The 21,225-nt window shown below is 37.1% G+C and overlaps 2 protein-coding genes across 2 annotated transcripts in view; one reads left to right on the forward strand and one right to left on the reverse strand.

Moving 5' to 3' along the window:
- LOC134740502 (uncharacterized) overlaps nucleotides 1-21,225 on the forward strand; it is a 108,577-nt gene that overhangs the window by 24,587 nt on the left and 62,765 nt on the right. The window lies entirely within an intron of this gene.
- Nucleotides 531-19,941, reverse strand: LOC134740484 (maltase A1-like). Its single transcript, XM_063672973.1, has 11 exons — nucleotides 19,844-19,941; nucleotides 17,671-17,817; nucleotides 16,066-16,245; nucleotides 10,025-10,188; nucleotides 9,593-9,762; nucleotides 8,657-8,872; nucleotides 7,524-7,725; nucleotides 7,057-7,268; nucleotides 6,667-6,811; nucleotides 3,421-3,659; nucleotides 531-603 (listed from the first exon to the last, which is right to left on the reverse strand). The coding sequence occupies exons 1-11, from the start codon at nucleotides 19,908-19,910 to the stop codon at nucleotides 531-533; spliced, it is 1,815 nt and encodes a 604-aa protein (XP_063529043.1). The 5' UTR covers nucleotides 19,911-19,941.

Below are 21,225 nucleotides of genomic sequence, written 5' to 3' on the forward strand. Positions count from 1 at the left end.
TTTACGTAAATTTATCTTCACCACCTAGATGGTTGGCAGTTCTAAACTGTGCGTTTCATCAGAAACGTCCTGCCTCGCACAGCTTAACTGTGGAATGAACTGTCGCCTGCGGTATTTCCGGACCGATACGACCTTCAAACCTTCAATAAAAGAGCGTACTCCCATTTTAAAGGCCGGCAACGCACTTACAACGCCTCTCGTGTTGCAGGCGACGGTAATCGTTTACCATCAGGTGATTCGTTTGCGGCCTATATCATAAAAAAAACATTTGTAGGATTTAGATCAGGTAAAAAAAAACGATAATTATTTATAATTTATTTCACTATTTATAACAGTACAATCTCAGCAATTAAGAATTATTAATAAATACAAATCAATTAAAATAAATGAGAAATTTATTTAGAGTGCGTTGGGATAAGATTGAATCGGTTTTTCATGCGGGGTAAGATGAAAAGTCGCCCGGAATGCTTCGGCATACGGACCAGTTTTTGAAAAACCCGTTCAATCTTACCCCAACGCTGACTGCTAAATTATATAGGAGCGGCCTGTAGAACCAAGGCTTCTCCTCGTTGAAGAGTCAGTTCCTCGCTGTCTATTATGTCTCTGAAATAAATAAAATAGTGCGTAAATTAATTCGCATTTAAAAAAATAAAACTTAAAAACTCCCGTGAGACTAGAACATATTAAAATTATTTTAAAACTGGTCACTCACGTATTATTAACACACACGGCGCTCCCTCTACCAGTAAAGGCGCGTCGTTGCTCCGAGATCCTCGAAAATTTGATTGAAACATGTTAAGCGTTTATTCGATTTAACACGTGTGAGTGACCCGTTTAAAAATAATTTTGAAACTATAATGGCAAACTTATTCTACATGGTTTTTAGAACCTCTATTTCTATGCTCTGTTTTTATATCGAAGAAAAAATGACATTTCGATTAAAAGTCCCCGGTGAGCTCGGTTCTCCATACAAAGGTAGTTACGCTCTCATTTTAAAACGATTAGCTAGATTGCTCTGAAACTTTGTACTTACAATAGGATAAGGTATATCTAGGTCTGTAATTAGTTTATCTAGCTTCAGATACCATAGTAAAAAAAATACAGCGAATTTAACGTTTTCATACAAAACTTGTTTTTGCTCAATTTCCTTTGTTTTATATACTAGAGCTATATAAACTAATTACAGACCTAGATATACCTCATGTCATTGTATGTGCAAAGTTTCATTACAATCCAATACGTAGTTTTAAAATGAGAACGAAACTCCGTTTGTATGGGAAGGTGAAATTCAGCCGAGCTTGCCGGGGACTTAACCAATCTACAACCAAATCTATCTAGGCCTGATTCTGTTGTAAAAATTTGATAAAATTTTCACTTCGTTCTGATACGACATTAAGTCGTGTCATTACCGACACGATAAAGATAAACCGGTCTACTATAAGTGACCATGATCATAAATAAGGCATAGGGTACTGTGAATACTGTGATCGATGTTATTAATACCCATCATGACGGGCAAGATCTGAATTGGCAACAGAACAAAAGACGAAATAGGCTATTGTATCACGGGTATTCATTAAAATGAACAAAGCATTTTAACAAATTAAATCCTATTTATTTTAGATGTACAGTTAGTACCAAAAAACCGGCCAAGTGCGAGTCGGACTCGCGCACAGAGGGTTCCGTACTTTTTAGTATTTGTTGTTGTAGCGGCAACAGAAATACATCATCTGTGAAAATTTCAACTGTCTAGCTATCACGGTTCGTGAGATGTCAGCCTGGTGACGACAGACGGACAGACTGTCAGACGGACAGACGGTCAAACGGACAGCGGAGTCTTAGTAGTAGGGTCCCGTTTTTACCCTTTGGGTACGGAACCCTAATAGATAGTGACTGTTAAAGTAGTCTCATTATATCGGTAGGTACACATCTTTGTAAAAGAGCCCTTAAGACCCACTTGCTGAATAAGATTTTCCTCCTCCGCGCAGGGTCCATATTGCTAGGAGTGCGAAACTCCTCGCTTCGGCCAAACTCGGCTCCGTTCGGATCAGCATTCCTCCGAGCAATTATAAGGGTTGGCACAATTTGACGTCCCTTTGCGTGCACGACCACAGATAAGATAATGACTTGAATTTTGATAACCCTAATTAGCCGAAAGGGATAGTGCCATATATTAGAAAGGGACAACATGAATCGACTCTGAACCGCTGTTAAACTTCGGTTTTGTAGGAAGTTTCCTTTCTGTACGGTAGTACTATTCTACTTTTATTTTGTGCTATTGCACTAAATGTGGCACTCTCTACTCATCATTCGCTTGCCCTTGTCCCATTCACTTGGGGTCGGCGCAGCATGTCTTTTTCTTCCATACATCTCTGTCACCCGTCATCTCATCATTCACTTGCGTTAGTTTCATATCATCTTTCACACAGTCCATCCACCTTATCCTCGGTTTTCCTCTCCTCGTACTTCCCTCCACATTCATTCTTAATACCTTTCTCGTCACATGACTTTCATCCCTCCGCATCTACTCTCAAATTTAATTACCAAAACGTCCAAAGGTAAAACAATTTTTTCTTCACCCAATCATCCGCCCCATCCAAGATGGCGGCCCCTTTAATTATTATCCTGTGTTAACAAAATCAAAGGCGTTTCCTTAATCTCAGATATTTCAGATAAGAGCGCTTCTGTTAAAAATCGGGCTATTATGTCCGCATAATTTGGCTACGGTAGTTTACATTCTCATTTATCTTAAATTTAATTTAGGCTGCTTTTACTGGAGTTTTTAAAAGCATTTCTTAGACGAAATTGAAATATGGTCACTGATATTTAATTAGCGATACGGCCTCTTGATGTAGTTTGACCTTAGTATGTTTATTTTATAGGTAGATCTAATTTTAAAATGTCTGGTTCTCTAATTTAAAGTTTTGGCCACGCAAGTTCCTGTCAATTTTACTAAAGTGGCTTACTGATTACCAGTCCGCCGGACTATGGATGGTATAGAAAGGATCGCAATCTCTTATGGCAGAATTATTGTAAAAGTGACCGCGTTAAGCTTTAAATAATAGTTCCTAATCTCTCCGGTGGCGCTAGTTAGGCTCTGGGACATGAGTATAACATGAACCATATAAGGCAACAAATAACCCGACCAAATTACGTAGGTTTTTTTTGGTAGTATTTCGGTGTATGGTGGCGCCGCCTAATTACTGTTTTTTGATGGACACTTTTCATACATAGAGATTTGGCTCCTTTATACAGTCTCCATGCGCCGGACGATATCGGTCTGTCAATTTTTTGTTCTGACAGGCTGATATCGTCCAGCGGACTGATAATCAGTGGGCACCTTTACAGGGAGACTTGTTAGTGTATTAATTACGGGAACAAAAGTGGGCACCAGGAATTCATAAACAGATAAGTTCTTACCCAGCATCTCTCGTAGAGTAAATACTGGCCACATATACCGTCGCCGGCAGCGTCAGATGCGGTACCCTGGACAGGTTTACTGTATCAGCCGTCTGTGCCACATTGAAGAGCAGTACCAGGGTGTCATAAGTACGCAGGCTTCTGACTAAGTAAAAGGAACTGTCAGAAAACGCCCTGACATCGTATTCGCCGTGGGAGAGTGTTGTGTGCTTGCGTAGGGCTGTCAGTTTCTGGTAGACCTGAGAAAAAATCCATAGTTAGCACGTTAGCAGTTTTTAAAAATCTGTTTGTTTTCCTTTCCATTTATAGACGAATACTTTGCAGGATTATGATGATTATAATGGAATTCATCTTTGATTGTGGATATTTTTGCACATTGTAATATATTTTTCGCAGCTTTTCGTTGACTATGAACGCCTTAAAGAGTTTGAAACGTCGGGATGTATTTTAAATTCATTACACGCGATATATTATTTTAAAGTAGTTTTATTTCATAAGAAATTTCAAATTAATAATTCAGTAACTTTGTCGCCTTTTGTAATGGGGTTTTGCGTCAAATCCGGTAGTTCTGATTTATACGGATGGCTGTATAACTTGTATACAGAGATTCATTAAACACCTGACTGATTGAACGGAACGGATGAAATAAAATGTTTGAAAGAGCAACGCACTGAAATTGCACATTGTAACAACGAAATCTGTATAGATACTGAAACTTTTAACGGCTCTTTTCAGTATAAATATAATTAAAGCAAAATTGGCGGTAAATTAAGTACCATAAAAGGTGCCCCGTGATTTTCATCAAGTTTTATGCGCAAAGTTGTTACTGCTTCATAAAAAGTTTACTATCATTCCTCGATTCGCTTTATTTACGAAATCTACAGGTTTATAATAAGTATATAGGTGAGAAGTCAGTAATAAATGACAATATTTGTATTTGATGTTTGGGTTGCTATTTTCGAGGTTAGCTGTTTTTATCATCACAAAAAAAATTGCATTATACCTCGTTTTGTCCATCAACAGCCGTACCCTTAACTTCTAATTCAAAGGCTCGGTTCGATTTCGTACTTTTTAAGTAACTAGTGAGAAATTGAACCCTTTTCAACCTTTTTGGGATCCGCTGGATTAGGCGTCTTAAACTTCGTTGTAAGGCCTTTCAAACATTCGCGATCCTATTATACAAATGGAACTTGTGCGACTTTGCCTATTAAATGAACCTCAAATCAAGATTAAGCGTCTATTTCTTGGGTACTTAATATATTTTTCATTAGAAGCATAAAATTTATAAGGAACATTTGCGGATTGATATTGAACTTTTGAGGACTTAGGAACTGTGATTATCAGGAAATAGGGTATTTATAAAAATACTAGCTTCTGCGTGAGATGATGATGATTAATAAAAACCGGGGAGTCAGACTCGCCCACCGAGGGTTCCTCACTTTTTAGTATTTGTTGTTATAGCGGCAATAGAAATACATCATCTGTGAAAATTTCAACTGTCTAGCTATCACGGTTGATAAGATACAGCCTGGTGACAGACAGACGGACAGACGGACAGAAGGACAGACGGACAGACCGACAGACGGACAGATGGATAGAGGAGTAATAGGGTCCCGTTTTTACCCTTGTTTTCTAGACCTATCTAAAGCATTTGACCTGGTTAATTATAACATCTTGTGGCAAAAGCTAGATAGTTTGGAAATGCCGGCCGAGGTTAGTAGTATTTTTAAATATTGGTACCATAACCAGGTCAATGTGGTCAGATGGGCGGATACATATTCACAGCCGTATGGACTTGAGTGCGGAGTGAGGCAGGGCGGGTTGACCTCGCCTAAGCTGTTCAACCTCTATATGAACGCGCTTATAGAGGAGCTCAGTAACACCCGTGTCGGTTGCCATGTAGATGGAGTGAGCGTTAATAATTTAAGCTACGCTGACGACATGGTGTTGCTGAGCGCCTCAGCGTGTGGACTTGCCAAGCTCATCTCCATTTGCGAGCGATACGCAGCGAGCCATGGGCTAATTTATAATTCTGAGAAAAGCGAGTGTGTCGTCTTTAGGGTTAAGGGTAAAAGTCCACCGCTGTTTCCACCTGTTAAACTATATGGCCAATCACTAAAAGTTGTCGATAAATTTAAATATCTAGGTCATGTGGTGACATCCGACCTCAAAGACGACGACGACATTGAGCGCGAGCGCAGAGCGTTGTCCGTCAGAGCGAATATGATAGCCCGCAGATTTGCTCACTGCTCGAGGGAGGTAAAGCTCAGTCTCTTTAGAGCCTATTGTACTTCCTTCTACACCAGCAGTCTGTGGGCAGACTATACGCGTAAACGGTACAACGCTCTGCGCGTTCAATATAATAACGCGTACAGGGTGCTGATGGGGCTGCCTAGGTTCTGTAGCGCGTCAGGGATGTTCGCGGAGGCGCGGGTAGACTGCTTCTACACCACTATGCGCAAGAGAGCAACCTCCCTGGTGCGCAGAGTCCGGGCTAGCTCCAACAGCATCCTGACCATGATTGCAGACAGGGTTGACGGTGTTTATTTGAACAACTGCTGCCTCATTCATGTGCGCAGGAACTTATAAATATTTAAATATGTAAATAAATATGTAATACTGAATTGATAATAATATAATTAATTTTGCTGTTACTAACCGTAGTATAAGATTACCCATAAGCATTACTAACACTGATTGATCCTAGTTGGTCGTTGAATAAAGAATTTAATTTAATTTAATTTGGGTACGGAACCTTAAAAACTATCATCGATCCTTCCTTGGACCTCAAACTGTCTCCATACCAAATTTTATCTGAGTCGGTTTAGCGATTTAAGCGCGAAGTAGTAACATAGCATTACTTTCGCTACCCAGGTAGCAAAATGACGTAAAATGACGTCAGCGACGTCATAATGACGGCATTATTACGTCATTACGACGTCGCTGACGTCATTTTACGTCATTTTGCTACCTGGGTATAAACTAGCTTTAGTCCCAAAACTCAGTTGTTTTCTACTATATAATCACCAAGGCCCGGAAAACGCCCTTCATTTATTATTATAACCCTGTTTCGTACAATAGAGACTTCCTTATACCAATGTCAACAATTAAATATGCCCCAACGACGTCCGTAGATTGTGAACGAACATTTTCGACTCATAAAATGAGTCCTAAATTACCGTTATGTTTTTAATATGACGGGCGTTTTTCCGAGACTTGATATTCATCGTATAATAAGGACTATACCTTATAGTGGCTCCTAGCATCCTCCTTCTGCTTGGCCAGGTTGATCTCCATGTAGTCATCCGCTACTGGAAGCCAGGTGTCCTCGCTAGTGGAGAACCCAGCGCTGGTGGTGTTGTCCCAATGGTATGGCGTTCGAGCTGGGTCCCTGAAATGATGATGAAGATCGGTCTAGACTTAGATGGAAAATGACAGAATGTACGATTACCACTGGTCTGAACCAGACAGCTTAATAGTCTACATTCTTACTTTTAAACTCAAATTGTCTGCTGACTGTTTGGATGCCTTAACTGCTGGGCATATTCTGTTTTTGAGAGTTATTGTGGATATCTGATCCTTGGTCAGGATCTCCTGATCAAGGAATTTATTGATCACATCAAAGTGTTCGGTTACCTTGAATACAGATGATAAGTGTCCTCGTCTCCCCTATTACACGCCTCTACATCTACAGTGTCCTCCCAGGACACGTAACCGTCTCTCATGCCAATCTCCTCCCCCTGATACGTGACTGCTACTCCTGGTAGCAGCATGTTGAGGGCATTGAGACCGTCCACCATAGACTCGTTGAAGCGAGTCGGCATCCGGTTGTTGTCGTGGTTACCAAACTGAAAAATATGTTTTTAGTTTGTAGATTTCTGACAAAGCCTTTAAAATGTTGAGGACTAACGTTTACTTAACGAGAAGTTTTTGCTTTTTATTTGGGTATCGTATGCTTCCTCAACATTGCCTATAGAGAAAACTTCTTTACCTGAGAAATGTCTTTATTTTATTTACAATAACAATTGTTTAATGCCTGAAGGAATATATACAAGATTTGAAAAGAGAACTGAATTTTGTTCCAAGCGTTTGATGTTACTTACCACCCAATTCGGCACCGCTCCAAACGGCATATACGACAGCCACTTCAAGATGACGTACACCAAGTCCCTCGCATTGGACTCGGAGGATACATCCGTGATGAAGTCAAAGTTAAAGGGGAAGTGCGCTCCAATCCCGCCTTCCTCGTTGCCGTAGTACAGCATCGTCATGCTGATGTTCGCGTAGCCTTCGGAAAAGAGGACGCTGGAGAAAGATAAGATAAGGTGTAATTGACGAAAACATCTCAGAGCCAACAATGATGCTGGTAGGCGGCTAATGAAGGTAGTCCCTAAAACCGTATAATTTGAATAGCGAGAAGTATTTTTTTTGCGAAATCAAAAAGAAAAACACATTTGATACTCTCTTATCGTATTCTTGGCCTTCCCCATTATTGGTTTAGTGTTATGAATCTAAAAGTAGCTTTTAAAAGATAGATCAATACCAATTTCAGCGCCATTAAAAGTTTTTCACGTTACATTTTTAATATTTAATAGTAGCAGAACTGGCGCAGTCACCAGGATTTGATCAGAACCAACATTGGAACAGTTGGCCGGAATATTAACTTTTTTTATGGAAACGTAACGCAAGAATCTTTAAAGTTTGTTGAACAAAATTACAGTCTTAAACATGCCAGTTCATTTATCCCTTTAAACTGTTTACACACTACCATCATGTGAGGTTTTGAGTATGGTCAGATATACAGAGAGGTAAATGTTATTATGATTATTTAACTTCTTATCTTTCAATTCATCATCTTCCTCGCATTGTCCCGGCATTTTTGCCACAGCTCATGGGAACCTGGGGTCCGCTTGGCAACTAATTCCAAGAATTGGCGTAGGCACTAGTTTTTACGAAAGCGACTGCCATCTGACCTTCCAACCCAGAGGGGAAACTAGGCCTTGTTGGGTTAGTCCGGTTTCCTCACGATGTTTTCCTTCACCGAAAAGCGACTGGTAAAATATCAAATGATATTTCGTACATAAGTTCCGAAAAACACATTGGTACGAGCCGGGGTTTGAACCCGCGACCTCCGGATTGCAAGTCGCACGCTCTTACCGCTAGGCCACCAGCGCTTCTAAGTTTACTTCTTAACTTCTTATTTCAATTATACAACTATTATTATGTAAGTGCTTACCGAGTATCACCTCCATGCTCAGCATGATACTGATTAGCGAACTCTCTCCACTCGTACACGATATCGTATAGCTCTATCAGATCCTTGGTGTAGAGAGGAATGGTGTACCCGAGCTGGTGGGATTCAAACTGCATTAGCCCGCTAAGGGGATCATCGGGGTATCTGCCGTCGTGGTCTGCTGGATTTGCCTCCATCATATAGGGGAGGGCATCCACTCTAGAAAGTAAATAATTTTAAATACATCTGTCAAAGAACCATGTTCATTTTCAGACATGCTTAATTAGCTAGGCTTATCTTTAGATTAGGAATATGCAAATATTTTAAGTGGCATTGCATAATGAGATTTAATTATTTAGGACATTTAACTGTTGACACAAATCCTTGATTTAATAAACCTTGGATTAGGAATTGGTGATCTAACTGCTGGATGATGTTACTTCACTTCCAAGTAGAACCAGTCAACTTTCAGTTCTGTAGGTTACTTCATGATATTATACCCTATAGCCTGTGGATCAAATATACGAAGCGAGCTTACGGCGCCCTGCGCGTCCAATTTAATAATGGGTATAGAATGCTGTTGGGGCTGCCGCGGTTATGCAGTGCATCTGGGATGTTTGCGGAGGCACGAATGGATGATTTCTACGCCATTATGAGAAAACGCACAGCATCTCAGATGCGCCGTCTGAGAAATAGCTCCAACAGTTTTCTAACCGAAATTGGAGAGGCTTGATAATCCCTTCTTTAAGTATTGGGCCTCAATGCATGTCCCATTCTACCGGATGGATAAGTGACTGGTATGCAATTTTTTAATGTAAATAATGTATATACTTCAATATAATTTGTGTTGTCAATACTAACATAGTGATAAGTACTATTGTAACTAACCAATCATTTATGGATCATTGATGTCCGAAATAAAGTCTTAATAATACCAACCTGAAACCATCAGCACCCTGATCAAACCAGAACCGCATGATATTGATCATCTCGTCCTTCACGGGTTGGTGTCGGAAGTTGAAATCTGCCTGTTCCACCGCGAACTGGTGGAGGTAGAACTGCTGGCGAGTGCTGCTCCACTCCCAGGCGGAGCCACCGAATTGACTGACCTGGGGGTTAGTTCAATGTCTTAATTGGAAGGATGAGTTACAACTAATGTCCGATCGAAACCGGATTATTATTGAAACCGACACCGATCGTTTGGTCTTGACTCAGTTTCCGTTTCAGCCAAAACTTTTGTAGACGTTAAATCCTTTGAAATTAATGTCGGTGTACTTTCTTTATTAGACGTATGAACATTACCAAATACCAAACCTATAGGTGTCTCTGTCACGGCGCGAACCTTCACCTTTAGACAAAGATAAAACTTACCCAGTTGGAAGGAGGCAGAATATTGCTTTCATTATCAGGATCAGGATAACCGTCAGCCCAGACAAAGTAGTCAGCGAACTCAGGGTTACCAGCTTCGGACTCGATGAAGTAATCCGAGTAGGTACTAGCGTGGTTCGGCACGAAGTCAAGCAGGACTTTGATGCCTGGAGACAATGAAATATTACTTGCTATAGAAATAAATAAAGTAAGAAGAAAAAAATTATAAATATACAGAACATTTTATATAAATAAGTGACGTTAATGAATCCCACTCAGCATCAGGCTACGGCCGGCGGGTCTCTTTCAGTGGGGACCTAACTTATACCTATACATATAACGAGACAGATACAAATAGAAAAAAAGATAACATAATGCTTATAACATCGGTACTAGGAAAGTTTGCAATCAGTTACACTTCAATTTCTACATATAAAGTATAAAAAAAAAGATGAAATAGATAACTATGTTTTTTTTACCATCAAACATTTATTCAGCAAATAGGCCACAGGGGCACTTTTACATGTCAATTTTTACAAACAATAAAATTAACTCAAAATTACAAAAAAAAAACAATTACATAAATATAAATGTCAAATTACACAAAAAAAACCTAATAAAAAATATACAAACAACAGAAGTACTAACATTGTTTAGAGATGTAAAAGTCTCTAGGTGTCAGAGATAAAATGTATATAATAATAAAAGAGAGCATCAAATTATCCAGAGATGTAAAGGGTCTCCAAGACTTGAATTGTTATATAATTATTATTTATGAGACAAACAAAATCGTTAACTATAATTAGCCCATTAATGCAAACAGATACTATAACATAGGTACTTACATGTTTATGTCAGTAACTCTTGCAGTATTAACTAAGTCTAAAACTTATAATAACTAATTTAAATACAGCAAAGCCAAAAGACACCGGCCAAAGTTATAAATGTAATATCATACTTATCCATTTCTAAGTTAATATGAACCGAACTCAAACAAGAAAGCCAATCGCCCAACTTTCTATATTTAATAATTCTGTCAATATTAGTTCTACACAATATTATATGTATAGCTAAGTACGCTGCTTATTTATTATGTATAACATAACTCCCCTTATTTTAGGGTGGCTATTTATAACCCCATTAAATAATAAATGAGTTACTTTTGACCTACTTTAGGATATTTAATTTGAATTGGATTAATTTAAAATTCTGTTATTGTAAATTTATAATTATGATAAGGAAATAGTAGGTTATATAACTGCCTGGTGTTTGATATTTTAAATCACGTTTTTTAGTAGAAAACAATTGTGCCATTTTTGACCAAAAGGGTACTTATTGTCGCTTGTCAGTAAGGCGCTATTTCAATTTAATATAACATTATAATAAAATATAATATAATATTGTTGCTATTATATGCATATATTTTATATATTTAGCTTCAATTAGAAATCAACCTTATCGGCAACCGACAATGTGGTACCTTTTGGTTGAAAACGTCACAATTGGTTTTACGTACCATCACCAACAGTGTCCATCGGTCAACCTTGTTACAGGACTTCCGGTTCGAACGCCATCTTGATAGTAGCCTCGTGATTAATTCCTTTGTTTTTTGCTCATTAATATTGTTTAAAGTGTAATATCGATAGCTTTATTATACAATAATCTAATGTGGTAGTGTGCAGTGAATGGAGAATTAATCTCAAAGCGTGTTTAACCACCATTTTGGAGTCAACGGCCGGTAGTCCACGTGCTTCTCGTAAAATCCAGCTATCGGTTTTACGAGACAACTACAACAACCACCGAACAGCTACGTGCTCTAAGAGCATTTATTTTGTTCCTACCCTTTTACGTGACATTGGCCACGGGCAACACCGCCCTCAAGTAATAAATAAATAATAATAATAAATAAATATTATATGACATTCTTACACAGATTGAGTAAGTCCCACGGTAAGCCCAAGGAGGCTTGTGTTATGGGTACTCAGACAACGATATATATAATATATAAATACTTAAATACATAGAAAACACCCATGACTCAGGAACAAATATCTGTGCTCATCACACAAATAAATGCCCTTACCGGGATTCGAACCCAGGACCATCGGCTTCACAGGCAGGGTCACTACCCACTAGGCCAGACCGGTCGTCAAAAAAAGGTCGTCAAGTCCATCAAGAAAAGAAGAAGAAACTTGTTACAAATGCATAAATTAAGGTCCACCGAAGGACAATTAAGTGTTGCAGCTGTTTGTACGTGATAGCTTTCGAATAGTTAGATCTGTATGTCAAAATATGTTTTTTTTAATGATGAGGCGGCGTTCGACCACGATCCCACCTGATGGTATGATGCGGTCTACGGTGGAGCACGCTTACCTATGTATGTTACTTAACCGATATATTATCTTATCTTATGTTATATTTATGGCCATTGGGCCATTTTCGATCCCCTGGGAAACACTCACTTCTATTCTAGAAGTTGAGACCTAAAAGATCTGAGTCTAGGCCTACACACAAAAGTACTATCAATAGCCAGTGTCACGTTTAGGACCTAGACCACTAACTATAAGGAGTGGAATAAAAAAAACTAGATTCGTGCAATAATAAATTTAATTAAAATATTAGAAGCTAACTTAAAGATTGAGATTTAGCGAATCTTTATTTCTAGTACTAGTAAGTATAAGTAATAGTAAGTATATCTAATAAGCCAATTTTCAAAGCATTTATTTACATAATTAAATATATAGAGGTACTACAATACAAATAATACATTAAATTAATAACTAGCTAAAATCTAAAACAGTCGCTTCGCTTGAGTTAGTTTGTGAAAAAAAATAATATATCAGTGATAACGCCTATTTAAAAAAAAAACTTGTTTTTATCTATAAAATTAAATAACAACAATAAAATTCATATCGTAAATAAATATTTGTCCCATTTAATTCAGTTTAAATTCATTTCTAGTTAAATATTCAACCGTATAAAGTAAATAAACGATATTGGAATAAAAACTATTCGATTCGACATTGTTGGGAATCGAAGTGAGCGTACGAACCGATATTCTACTTTCAAAATGGCGTATGCGCCGTACAATTGCTAAGAACTGCTACGTTTCGGAAATACAATCGGAGTGAGTGAACGAACTGATATTTTACTTTCAAAATGGCGTATGCGCGATGTGATTGCTAAGGATTTTACTCCGTTTTGGAAAAACAATGGCGCCTGATCATTTATTTAAGCGGGTGCACCTTACTGCTCCGTAAATATCGTCCTATTTCAGGAATCCGATATTCTATTAATGATTGTAGTCTCTATTTTACATAATCTATCTAGACGGCCATGTTAATTGGTCGGCTCGGCTATGGAGACTGTATAAAGGAGCCAAATCTCTATGTATGAAAAGTGTCCATCAAAAAACAGTAATTAGGCGGCGCCACCATACACCGAAATACTACCAAAAACGACCTACGTAATTTGGTCGGGTTATTTGTTGCCTTATATGGTTCATGTTATACTCATGTCCCAGAGCCTAAATAGCGCCACCGGAGAGATTAGGAACTATTATTTAAAGCTTAACGCGGTCACTTTTACAACAATTCTGCCATAAGAGATTGCGATCCTTTCTATACTATCCATAGGCTCGGCTATGTTAGGTGGGCGAATCAAGTTTACCAAAAATGTCTATGGAGTCATGAAGAAATCACGTTTCCAATTTAATATATGTCAAAATTTTAGGCCTAACATAGATCAAATTGCTTATTTTAACGTAAAATTTAAAACTATATAATAGTAATATGTACTCGTATTATAAGCGATTTATTTTATATTTTCGTGGCCGTACAGGTCGGTCGTGGAAATATTAGTGTCGGTCTAAAAAATTGATTTGCCCAGGTACCGAAATATTTGTAATTCGAGTCAAGTGAAAGCTTAGGTCAGTCTTGAAATATGGACATATATTTACACATTCGTATAAATTTACACATTTAGGTTCACACGTAGTTTTGTTACGCAATCGTATCACTGATACCAATATCAGTGGGCTCCTTATCGATGTTGTTGTTATTCGATGCTGACCTGATACCTACTACTGATCTGGATCGCACTGGTTTCCTTAATACTTTATTATTACTAAATCTTACCGCTTTTTTAGATCACAATACGTTTGCCAAAATATTGATTAGCAAGCTTTGTATGTTTCGTTTCACATCGTAAAGTGAATGCTATATTCCATTCCATACCAAAAGATTTGGTGAAATCCAGTTATTTTTAGGTAATAATGCTGGTAAAAAATGTTTTATTGCAGGGTTTCCGTAGATTCCCAAACAGTTCTGTTAGCTTAAAGATTGTATCAGTCACGTAAGGCGGTATGGCGTAAGGCGATTTTCTCTAGGGACTTCATCGATTCGAATCCTGATTTTTTGACTTTCGCTCGATAGAAAAAAAACACGAACATGGGTCTAAAACGCATTTTAACTATTTGAAGAGTACACGGAAAGAACATGTCTAGTCACTTTTTTCGGAAAATGAGATTTTCATTTCAAAATGTAGAGCTCCTAAAAACTATTAGTTACGTCTTTTGCTACCACTGTAAAATATATGTAACACAACTTTTTTTTAGTTAAAAAAGAGACCCGGTCACAGAATTACCATACATTCTGACATGGTTCCAAATTTTAAAACCGCAGTTACTCAACAATTTTTGCACAAAAGCTAAACATATGAAAGTTGCTTCTAAAAATGCCTAATTTTATTTTTGAGGGAACTCATCGATTTTTTTTTGTTAAAGCATACAACAAATTAAAACTCATAACATGATATCCGCAGGCCCGAACACGCACATCCATCTCGCTGAAAAAAATAAGTGCACAAAATAGCCAAAATAGACGAGTATTTAAATGTGAAGTAAATTCTTTGTACAAAATATATATGCCCATGTAATATTGTTTTCAATGAAATTGGGTGAAGGTTGAACTATTTATGATAATTGTATTAAAAATTATCTACAATAATCCTTGTAATTTATGCTGATTAATTAGTTAATCGTTTACCATATCGTCAAAATATTGTTAAAATTCCGAAAAGCAAGATATCAACGAAATTATCTTATCTTGATAACGCAAACTGGGTAAACCAATAATAATCTACATTGGAGTTTTTTTACGAAAATCATGTTTAATTAATAACAAATTTACGTACTGTGTTTCGGATGCGACTTTCCTCACTCCCTAGGGCGTGAAACAAAGTAGCTTTTTAATTTAGTGAAGACCATGAACTGCCACTTCATAGTTTTATTACAATTAGTTTTTTTTTCTCTGTATTTTTCTGTGTAATTCGAAATACATTTAAACCTTTAATATGTTCTCACTACTTTGGTGAAAAATTATGTGTGCAACACGAGAGCAAAGTTATTTTACATCTCGTGTTTTTGAGTACCTCGCTACGCTCAAGATTCTAACTTAGAATTCAATTATAGAATCTTTCGCTTTCTCGGGACTCAAAATAAACACTTGCAAGAAAAACTAACTTTCCTCTCTTGTTGCACAAATAACTATAACATAAACACTTTGATTTTTATACATAAGAAATAGTCGGGGCGTGCGAATTTTAGTTTTTTAATGTCGTTTAATTTCATCTCAGAGCAATGGCATTGCTATCCAGCGAAGAAACGGGGCCAGTTTTGTGGGCACACTCTCAACTGCCAGCGGCTTAGGGGATATATATATATTTGTAGATATAATTTAGACCCCATAGGGCCCATAGGTTACGATAGGTTTAGTTTAGTTTTAATTTGTATGTGTGATTTAGAAATTTATAATGTATATTTACTTGAATAATCGTTAATGAATATTGCACAAAAACTAAAAATATGAAAATTCTTTATAAAATTGAGCAGCTATTATGTTTGAAAGAACTCAGCAAAAAAAAAAACATGATATCTGCGTTCCCGAGCACGCCCATCCATCTCGCTCACGCTTACGCTCAGTGAGAGTGAGAGAAGAGCACGAACCTACCGGGACTTAAGGTTGACAGTATGCTTGGACACTCACCTAAACTATGTGCCTTCTGCAAGAGCTCCCTAAAGTCCGCCATGGTCCCGTACTCATGATGGATTTCGTAGAAGTTGCTGATGTCGTAACCGAAGTCGATCATCGGTGATTGGAAGATCGGCGACATCCAGATTGCGTCGATACCAGCATCGGGGAAATGCTCTAGCTCACTGATGATACCTTAAATAAAAACAAAGACACGTGAGACAAAATCTTGATCAGATCCCCACTCATAGTCAACTCCGGAGTAGCGTGACGCGCAGGCGTAATCAGTTGGTCGTGCCCGCGTGTCGCCTCGCGAAAACTAGGAAGTCTATGCATGTACTGGGAATCAGACTGTACAACATACTGGACGATGAAATAAAGCAAGCTCTAGCGATGCAATATTTGTCCGCAAACTGAAAGCCGTACTATTAGAAATGGCTTGTTATACCATTGACGAGTTCTTCGATAGCCACGGGTCATTGGCTCAATCGCGTACCTACTAAATTATATAGGAATATAATAAATGTTTTGTTATTAATTGTAATAATTATGTTTTGTAATGTTATTAATTGTATTATTGTAATGCTTAATTGTAGAAATGACTTGTAAATGTAAATATTTACCAATTAATATCAATTATATATGTAGGAACTTTTCGAATATTAATCTTGATAAATCAAAAGTGCATTTGTCTTGGCAAGTTTTGACGAGTGGGTGGCTAGAGGTTATTATCATTAATATCATATTATATCATATCAGAACAATATTCTCATTTGTTTCCTGGAGTGGTATTTTACAATTTGCTGAAATGACTTTGACATGAAACGCGTGTGTGTGTGTGTGTGTGTGTGTGTGTGTGTGTGTGTGTGACATTGTGTGTGTGAGTTTGAAAGTTCAATCAGAAAAAACTTTATAGCTCCTAACTTTGGTTATGTCCAAAAGAGAGACGTGAATCTAATTGCTGTGTATGGCTCAAAAACTTTTAATCATATAAATTAAAGAATAATAAAAATAATGTATTCTTGACATTCATATTTATGTATGCCTACATACAACAAAGTCAGAGAAATTAAGCAACATTTGGTTTGCATCATAAAATGCAAAATTTTGGACACGGGGGTATGTCCTTAAACTACGTCCAAAAGAGAGGTATGGGCACTGTGAATGACCTTTCGCTTTATGTGGTAGGGCACAGGACAGCGGATGTCATTCCAGATCTAGAGCAGAGCCCAACTGGGGAAGTACCTCCACCTTACAGAAAACCGCAGCCAAATAACACTAGACCCTACTCATAGTGTTGTGTTCCTGCCGGAGAGTAAGGTTGCCAGAGCTCAACGAGGGAGAGGAGTGTTAGGGTCGGCAACGCGCATGTAACTCCTTTGGAGTTGCAGGCGTACATAGGCTACGGAGACTGCTTAACATCAGGCGGGCCGTATACTTGTTTGCCACCGACGTAGTATTAAAAAAAAGAAAATTAATCCAACAGCATAATGCCAGTATAAAGCCGGCGCGTGTCTTCTGAGAGGCCCATTCGATGGTGACTCTTAAAGACACCAATGTCTCCTTTATACGTGGCTCTGAATTTTATATAAAAAAACAGCTATGAAAAAATGTAAGTACCCTGTAAATCACCAATCCCATCTCCATCGCTGTCTTTAAAGGACCTCGGGTAGATCTGATACAGCACGGAATGCTCCCACCAGTCCAGGGGCTTTAGCTCTGGGGGTTCAGGGCCTTGGGAAGACAAGACGCCCCAAGTGATGCCAACTGAAAAAGAAGAGGAAGTTTACCTCCTAAGTCCTGCGGTATCAAATTTTGTACATAATAATTTCGGTACAAAATGTTTAGATGCCCCCCGCTTTCAAATTCGAATTCTGGCGCGGAATATTCTGACAGTCCATAGAGTTGTAAATAGTCTGTTCAGGACTGACAGCAAATATTTATTATGTGCAAAAAAATGAACAAGAGGCCTCTAGTACTATGACGTTTAAAAAAAGCTGGGACTTAGGAGGTTAAGATTAAGATTATGAAGCAGTTGATACCGAAGTAGTACCTCACAAATTAAAAGACACACTAAGGCCAATTCGGACTGATATCAGACCGATATTCAGACGTCTCGCTTGAACTAATACTTGTGCTGACAAGTCTGAGCGAGATGAACGCGTGAATGATGGTAACTCATGATTCCAGTATGATTCTAATATCGGTTTAATGTCACTGACTGTCACTGGTGGATAAAAATATCTGGAAGAACCGTTATTTTATTAATGAATATATTTACTATGCTATCAATTTATAAATAAGAGCAATTATAAATTTAATATCCGAAATTCTGTGCAATTGGCCTTAGCTTCTAAAATTTTTACGGTAATTATGCTATTTTAATTATTTAAATATCAAGTTCTATAAACTTGATATTTAAATAATTACTGTGTCTAATAATAGGGTTGTTGACACATGTTGAATTTTATAACTAAATCTAGTAAAATAGATAGAAAATGAGCAATTTATAACAATAATTTGGAAACTTAAAAAATACAAGATTCATTAGAGAATTCAAAATTATAATTTTTTTAATTTCTAAATAGGAAAAAAATAATGGTACCATTCGATTCCTTACATTTTATTAAAAAAATATTATAGAGAAAAATGCAACAATAGACATAAACGCAATATTTCACCGACAAAATTGCAATCTCTTTGTTTTCCATACATCGAAACGGCTTCTAAGCAATAGCGACGTTACATGGTGACGTCACGATGTATTGATATTGCTATTTTGTTAGAAATGTGAAAAGCGTTTCGTCAGTAATGTGAAAAGTGCGGGTGCCAGACTTTGACCATGATTTGTGACTTTTGTATTGCTTTAAGACAATGGGTCCCATACAGACATTTCATCCTCAAAACAAACCTGATCGACTGATACCATTAACAAAAAAATGAAAAATACCCTATTGTACAAGGGCACTCAATATTCGATAAGCTTTTACTATACCAAAAACATAAAAACCAATCGAAACTTGATTAGAAGTTTAAATTAAAATCGTTACTTTCAAGAGAAGTCGTAAGAGCAAGTCTAACAATAAAAACTTGCGAAATCTGGGCTCAGACAAAAAGTTGATTGATGGAACAAGGGCTGAAACTTAGCTCAAATGTATTTGGGAATACGCTTTCGTCTTAAAGTCTGAATGTCAATGTCAAGTTCTAATTTGAATTAGTCAAACAAATGACTAACGATTTTGCATAAATTTTACTTACAAATCAACGAAAAGCTAAAAGGAACATAAGTTTGATACCTACTCGTATTTGAACATTGACAACCAACCAATAATCATTAGGATGATATACCACAATACTATGATGAATTGATGATGCATAGATGAATGAAAATATGATATTGATAAATACGCTTATGAAGAATACGCAGCATTAAGCTCTGCTTTTACATCTATGACACTAAAATGACAGTTTATAGTTAGATTTTTTGTAAGAAAATGACAAGTTGATCGGGCAAATTGGGGCAATTGAATTAAATTTTAACTAGTACCTGGGATATCAAAACACTGCGTAATTTTATGATAATTACTAGACACATATTTCGTTTAATAATTGTTTATACCTACCTATTTGCTTATAGTATTTATACCTAACTGCATGTAATGTACCTTAAGAAAACGCCCAGGAATAAGAAATATCGTCACGATTTTCACGTAGAAATAGCGAAGCAACATTTCTGCAAATAAATGCTGCGGTAAATGCATATAATAATGGCTTATCATTAGTGTCTGTATACCTGAAATCCACCCCAATACCGCTATAACACCAACAGTGATCGCCGAAACCTTCAGCACTTTCCCCATGTTGACCAACGACTGAGGCCCGATAATCGACCCCTGCGGTACCCCCACGAAACAATTTTATCTGCGACTACATCCGCGATTACATACTTATATTTAATCATGATTTTATCTGCATATTATGCTACTACATTTGTGGTAATCATAATGAGTCGTCATGATATCTAAATGTTATCTAAAATGACGATTTTGAGATTGTCGATATCGTAATTAGTTAGCCTACTTTTAATTATTAATTGTTCGTTTGATTGTAGCTGTAAACTAGATTTAAGTCACAAGTTTCAGGACGTATGTACTTACAGACTTACAGATTAACACGCAACCATTATTAAAAATATTTAACCATCCTTGTTCGTAGGTTGAATTTAAAGACACCATCCATACGCCGACAAGATAATAGTTATTTGTTATACAAGGGTGCAAAGTTGTATTTTACCCGCGAGTGTAGAATTCAAACACGAGCAAGCGAAAGGATTCTATACGTGAACCACGAGCGAAGCGAGTGGTTCTAAAATAGAATCCTGAGCGTAGCGAGTGTTTCAACACACGAGAAGTAAAATACATTTGCGCCCGTGTGTAACACAAAACTTTTCACCTCACTATAGCGAGGAAAGTGCAACATCCACTGGCGTTAGATCATCTTCATCACTGGAATCACTCATTTCTTTACGATATTATAACAGAAAACTCTGGAAGTTGTGTATTTTTACGCGAGTCGGTGAGAAAAGTTTTTAAGTAAAAAACTTGTTGACAATGTTGACATTTCTGACGTATAAAATGTCAACGATGCGTTTTGAAATTTCATCGACTCAACTTGTGCTTTCAGAATTATATTTAACATCATTATAAAAAACAAACGTTTCTTATGGAATTTTTAGGTTTATGACTTAAAATCATTAAATAAAGCTAAATTTAGTATTTTTTATTAGATTCTCAAACCATTTATTTAATGATAATTAATATCGAACGAACCATTATCATGAGCGTTTTACGTTTTGTTATCTGTCAAGCTACTTTTTTTTTTTTTTTTTATTTATTCACTTTAAATATTCATACAACTTTTGCCAGTATGCCACTATTGTAAACCTCTTTGGTTTATGTAATAGTTGGCGAGTTCGCGCGGTCCGATCCGCGTTTGCTTAATACTATTAGGTATATAATTATATTATACTATTATATATATATATAAAACTAATCTATACACATCAAATCTCTGCATCTATTTTATACATTACTTAAACACGCTCCATCCAAGGTCAAAATACTTTCCCCACTAGTGGATAAAACGCGTTTTTCCCCGCTTGTATTGAAGGATAAA

Source organism: Cydia strobilella, chromosome 4, assembly GCF_947568885.1.
Source record: "Cydia strobilella chromosome 4, ilCydStro3.1, whole genome shotgun sequence".
Classification (NCBI taxonomy): Eukaryota; Metazoa; Arthropoda; class Insecta; order Lepidoptera; family Tortricidae; genus Cydia; species Cydia strobilella.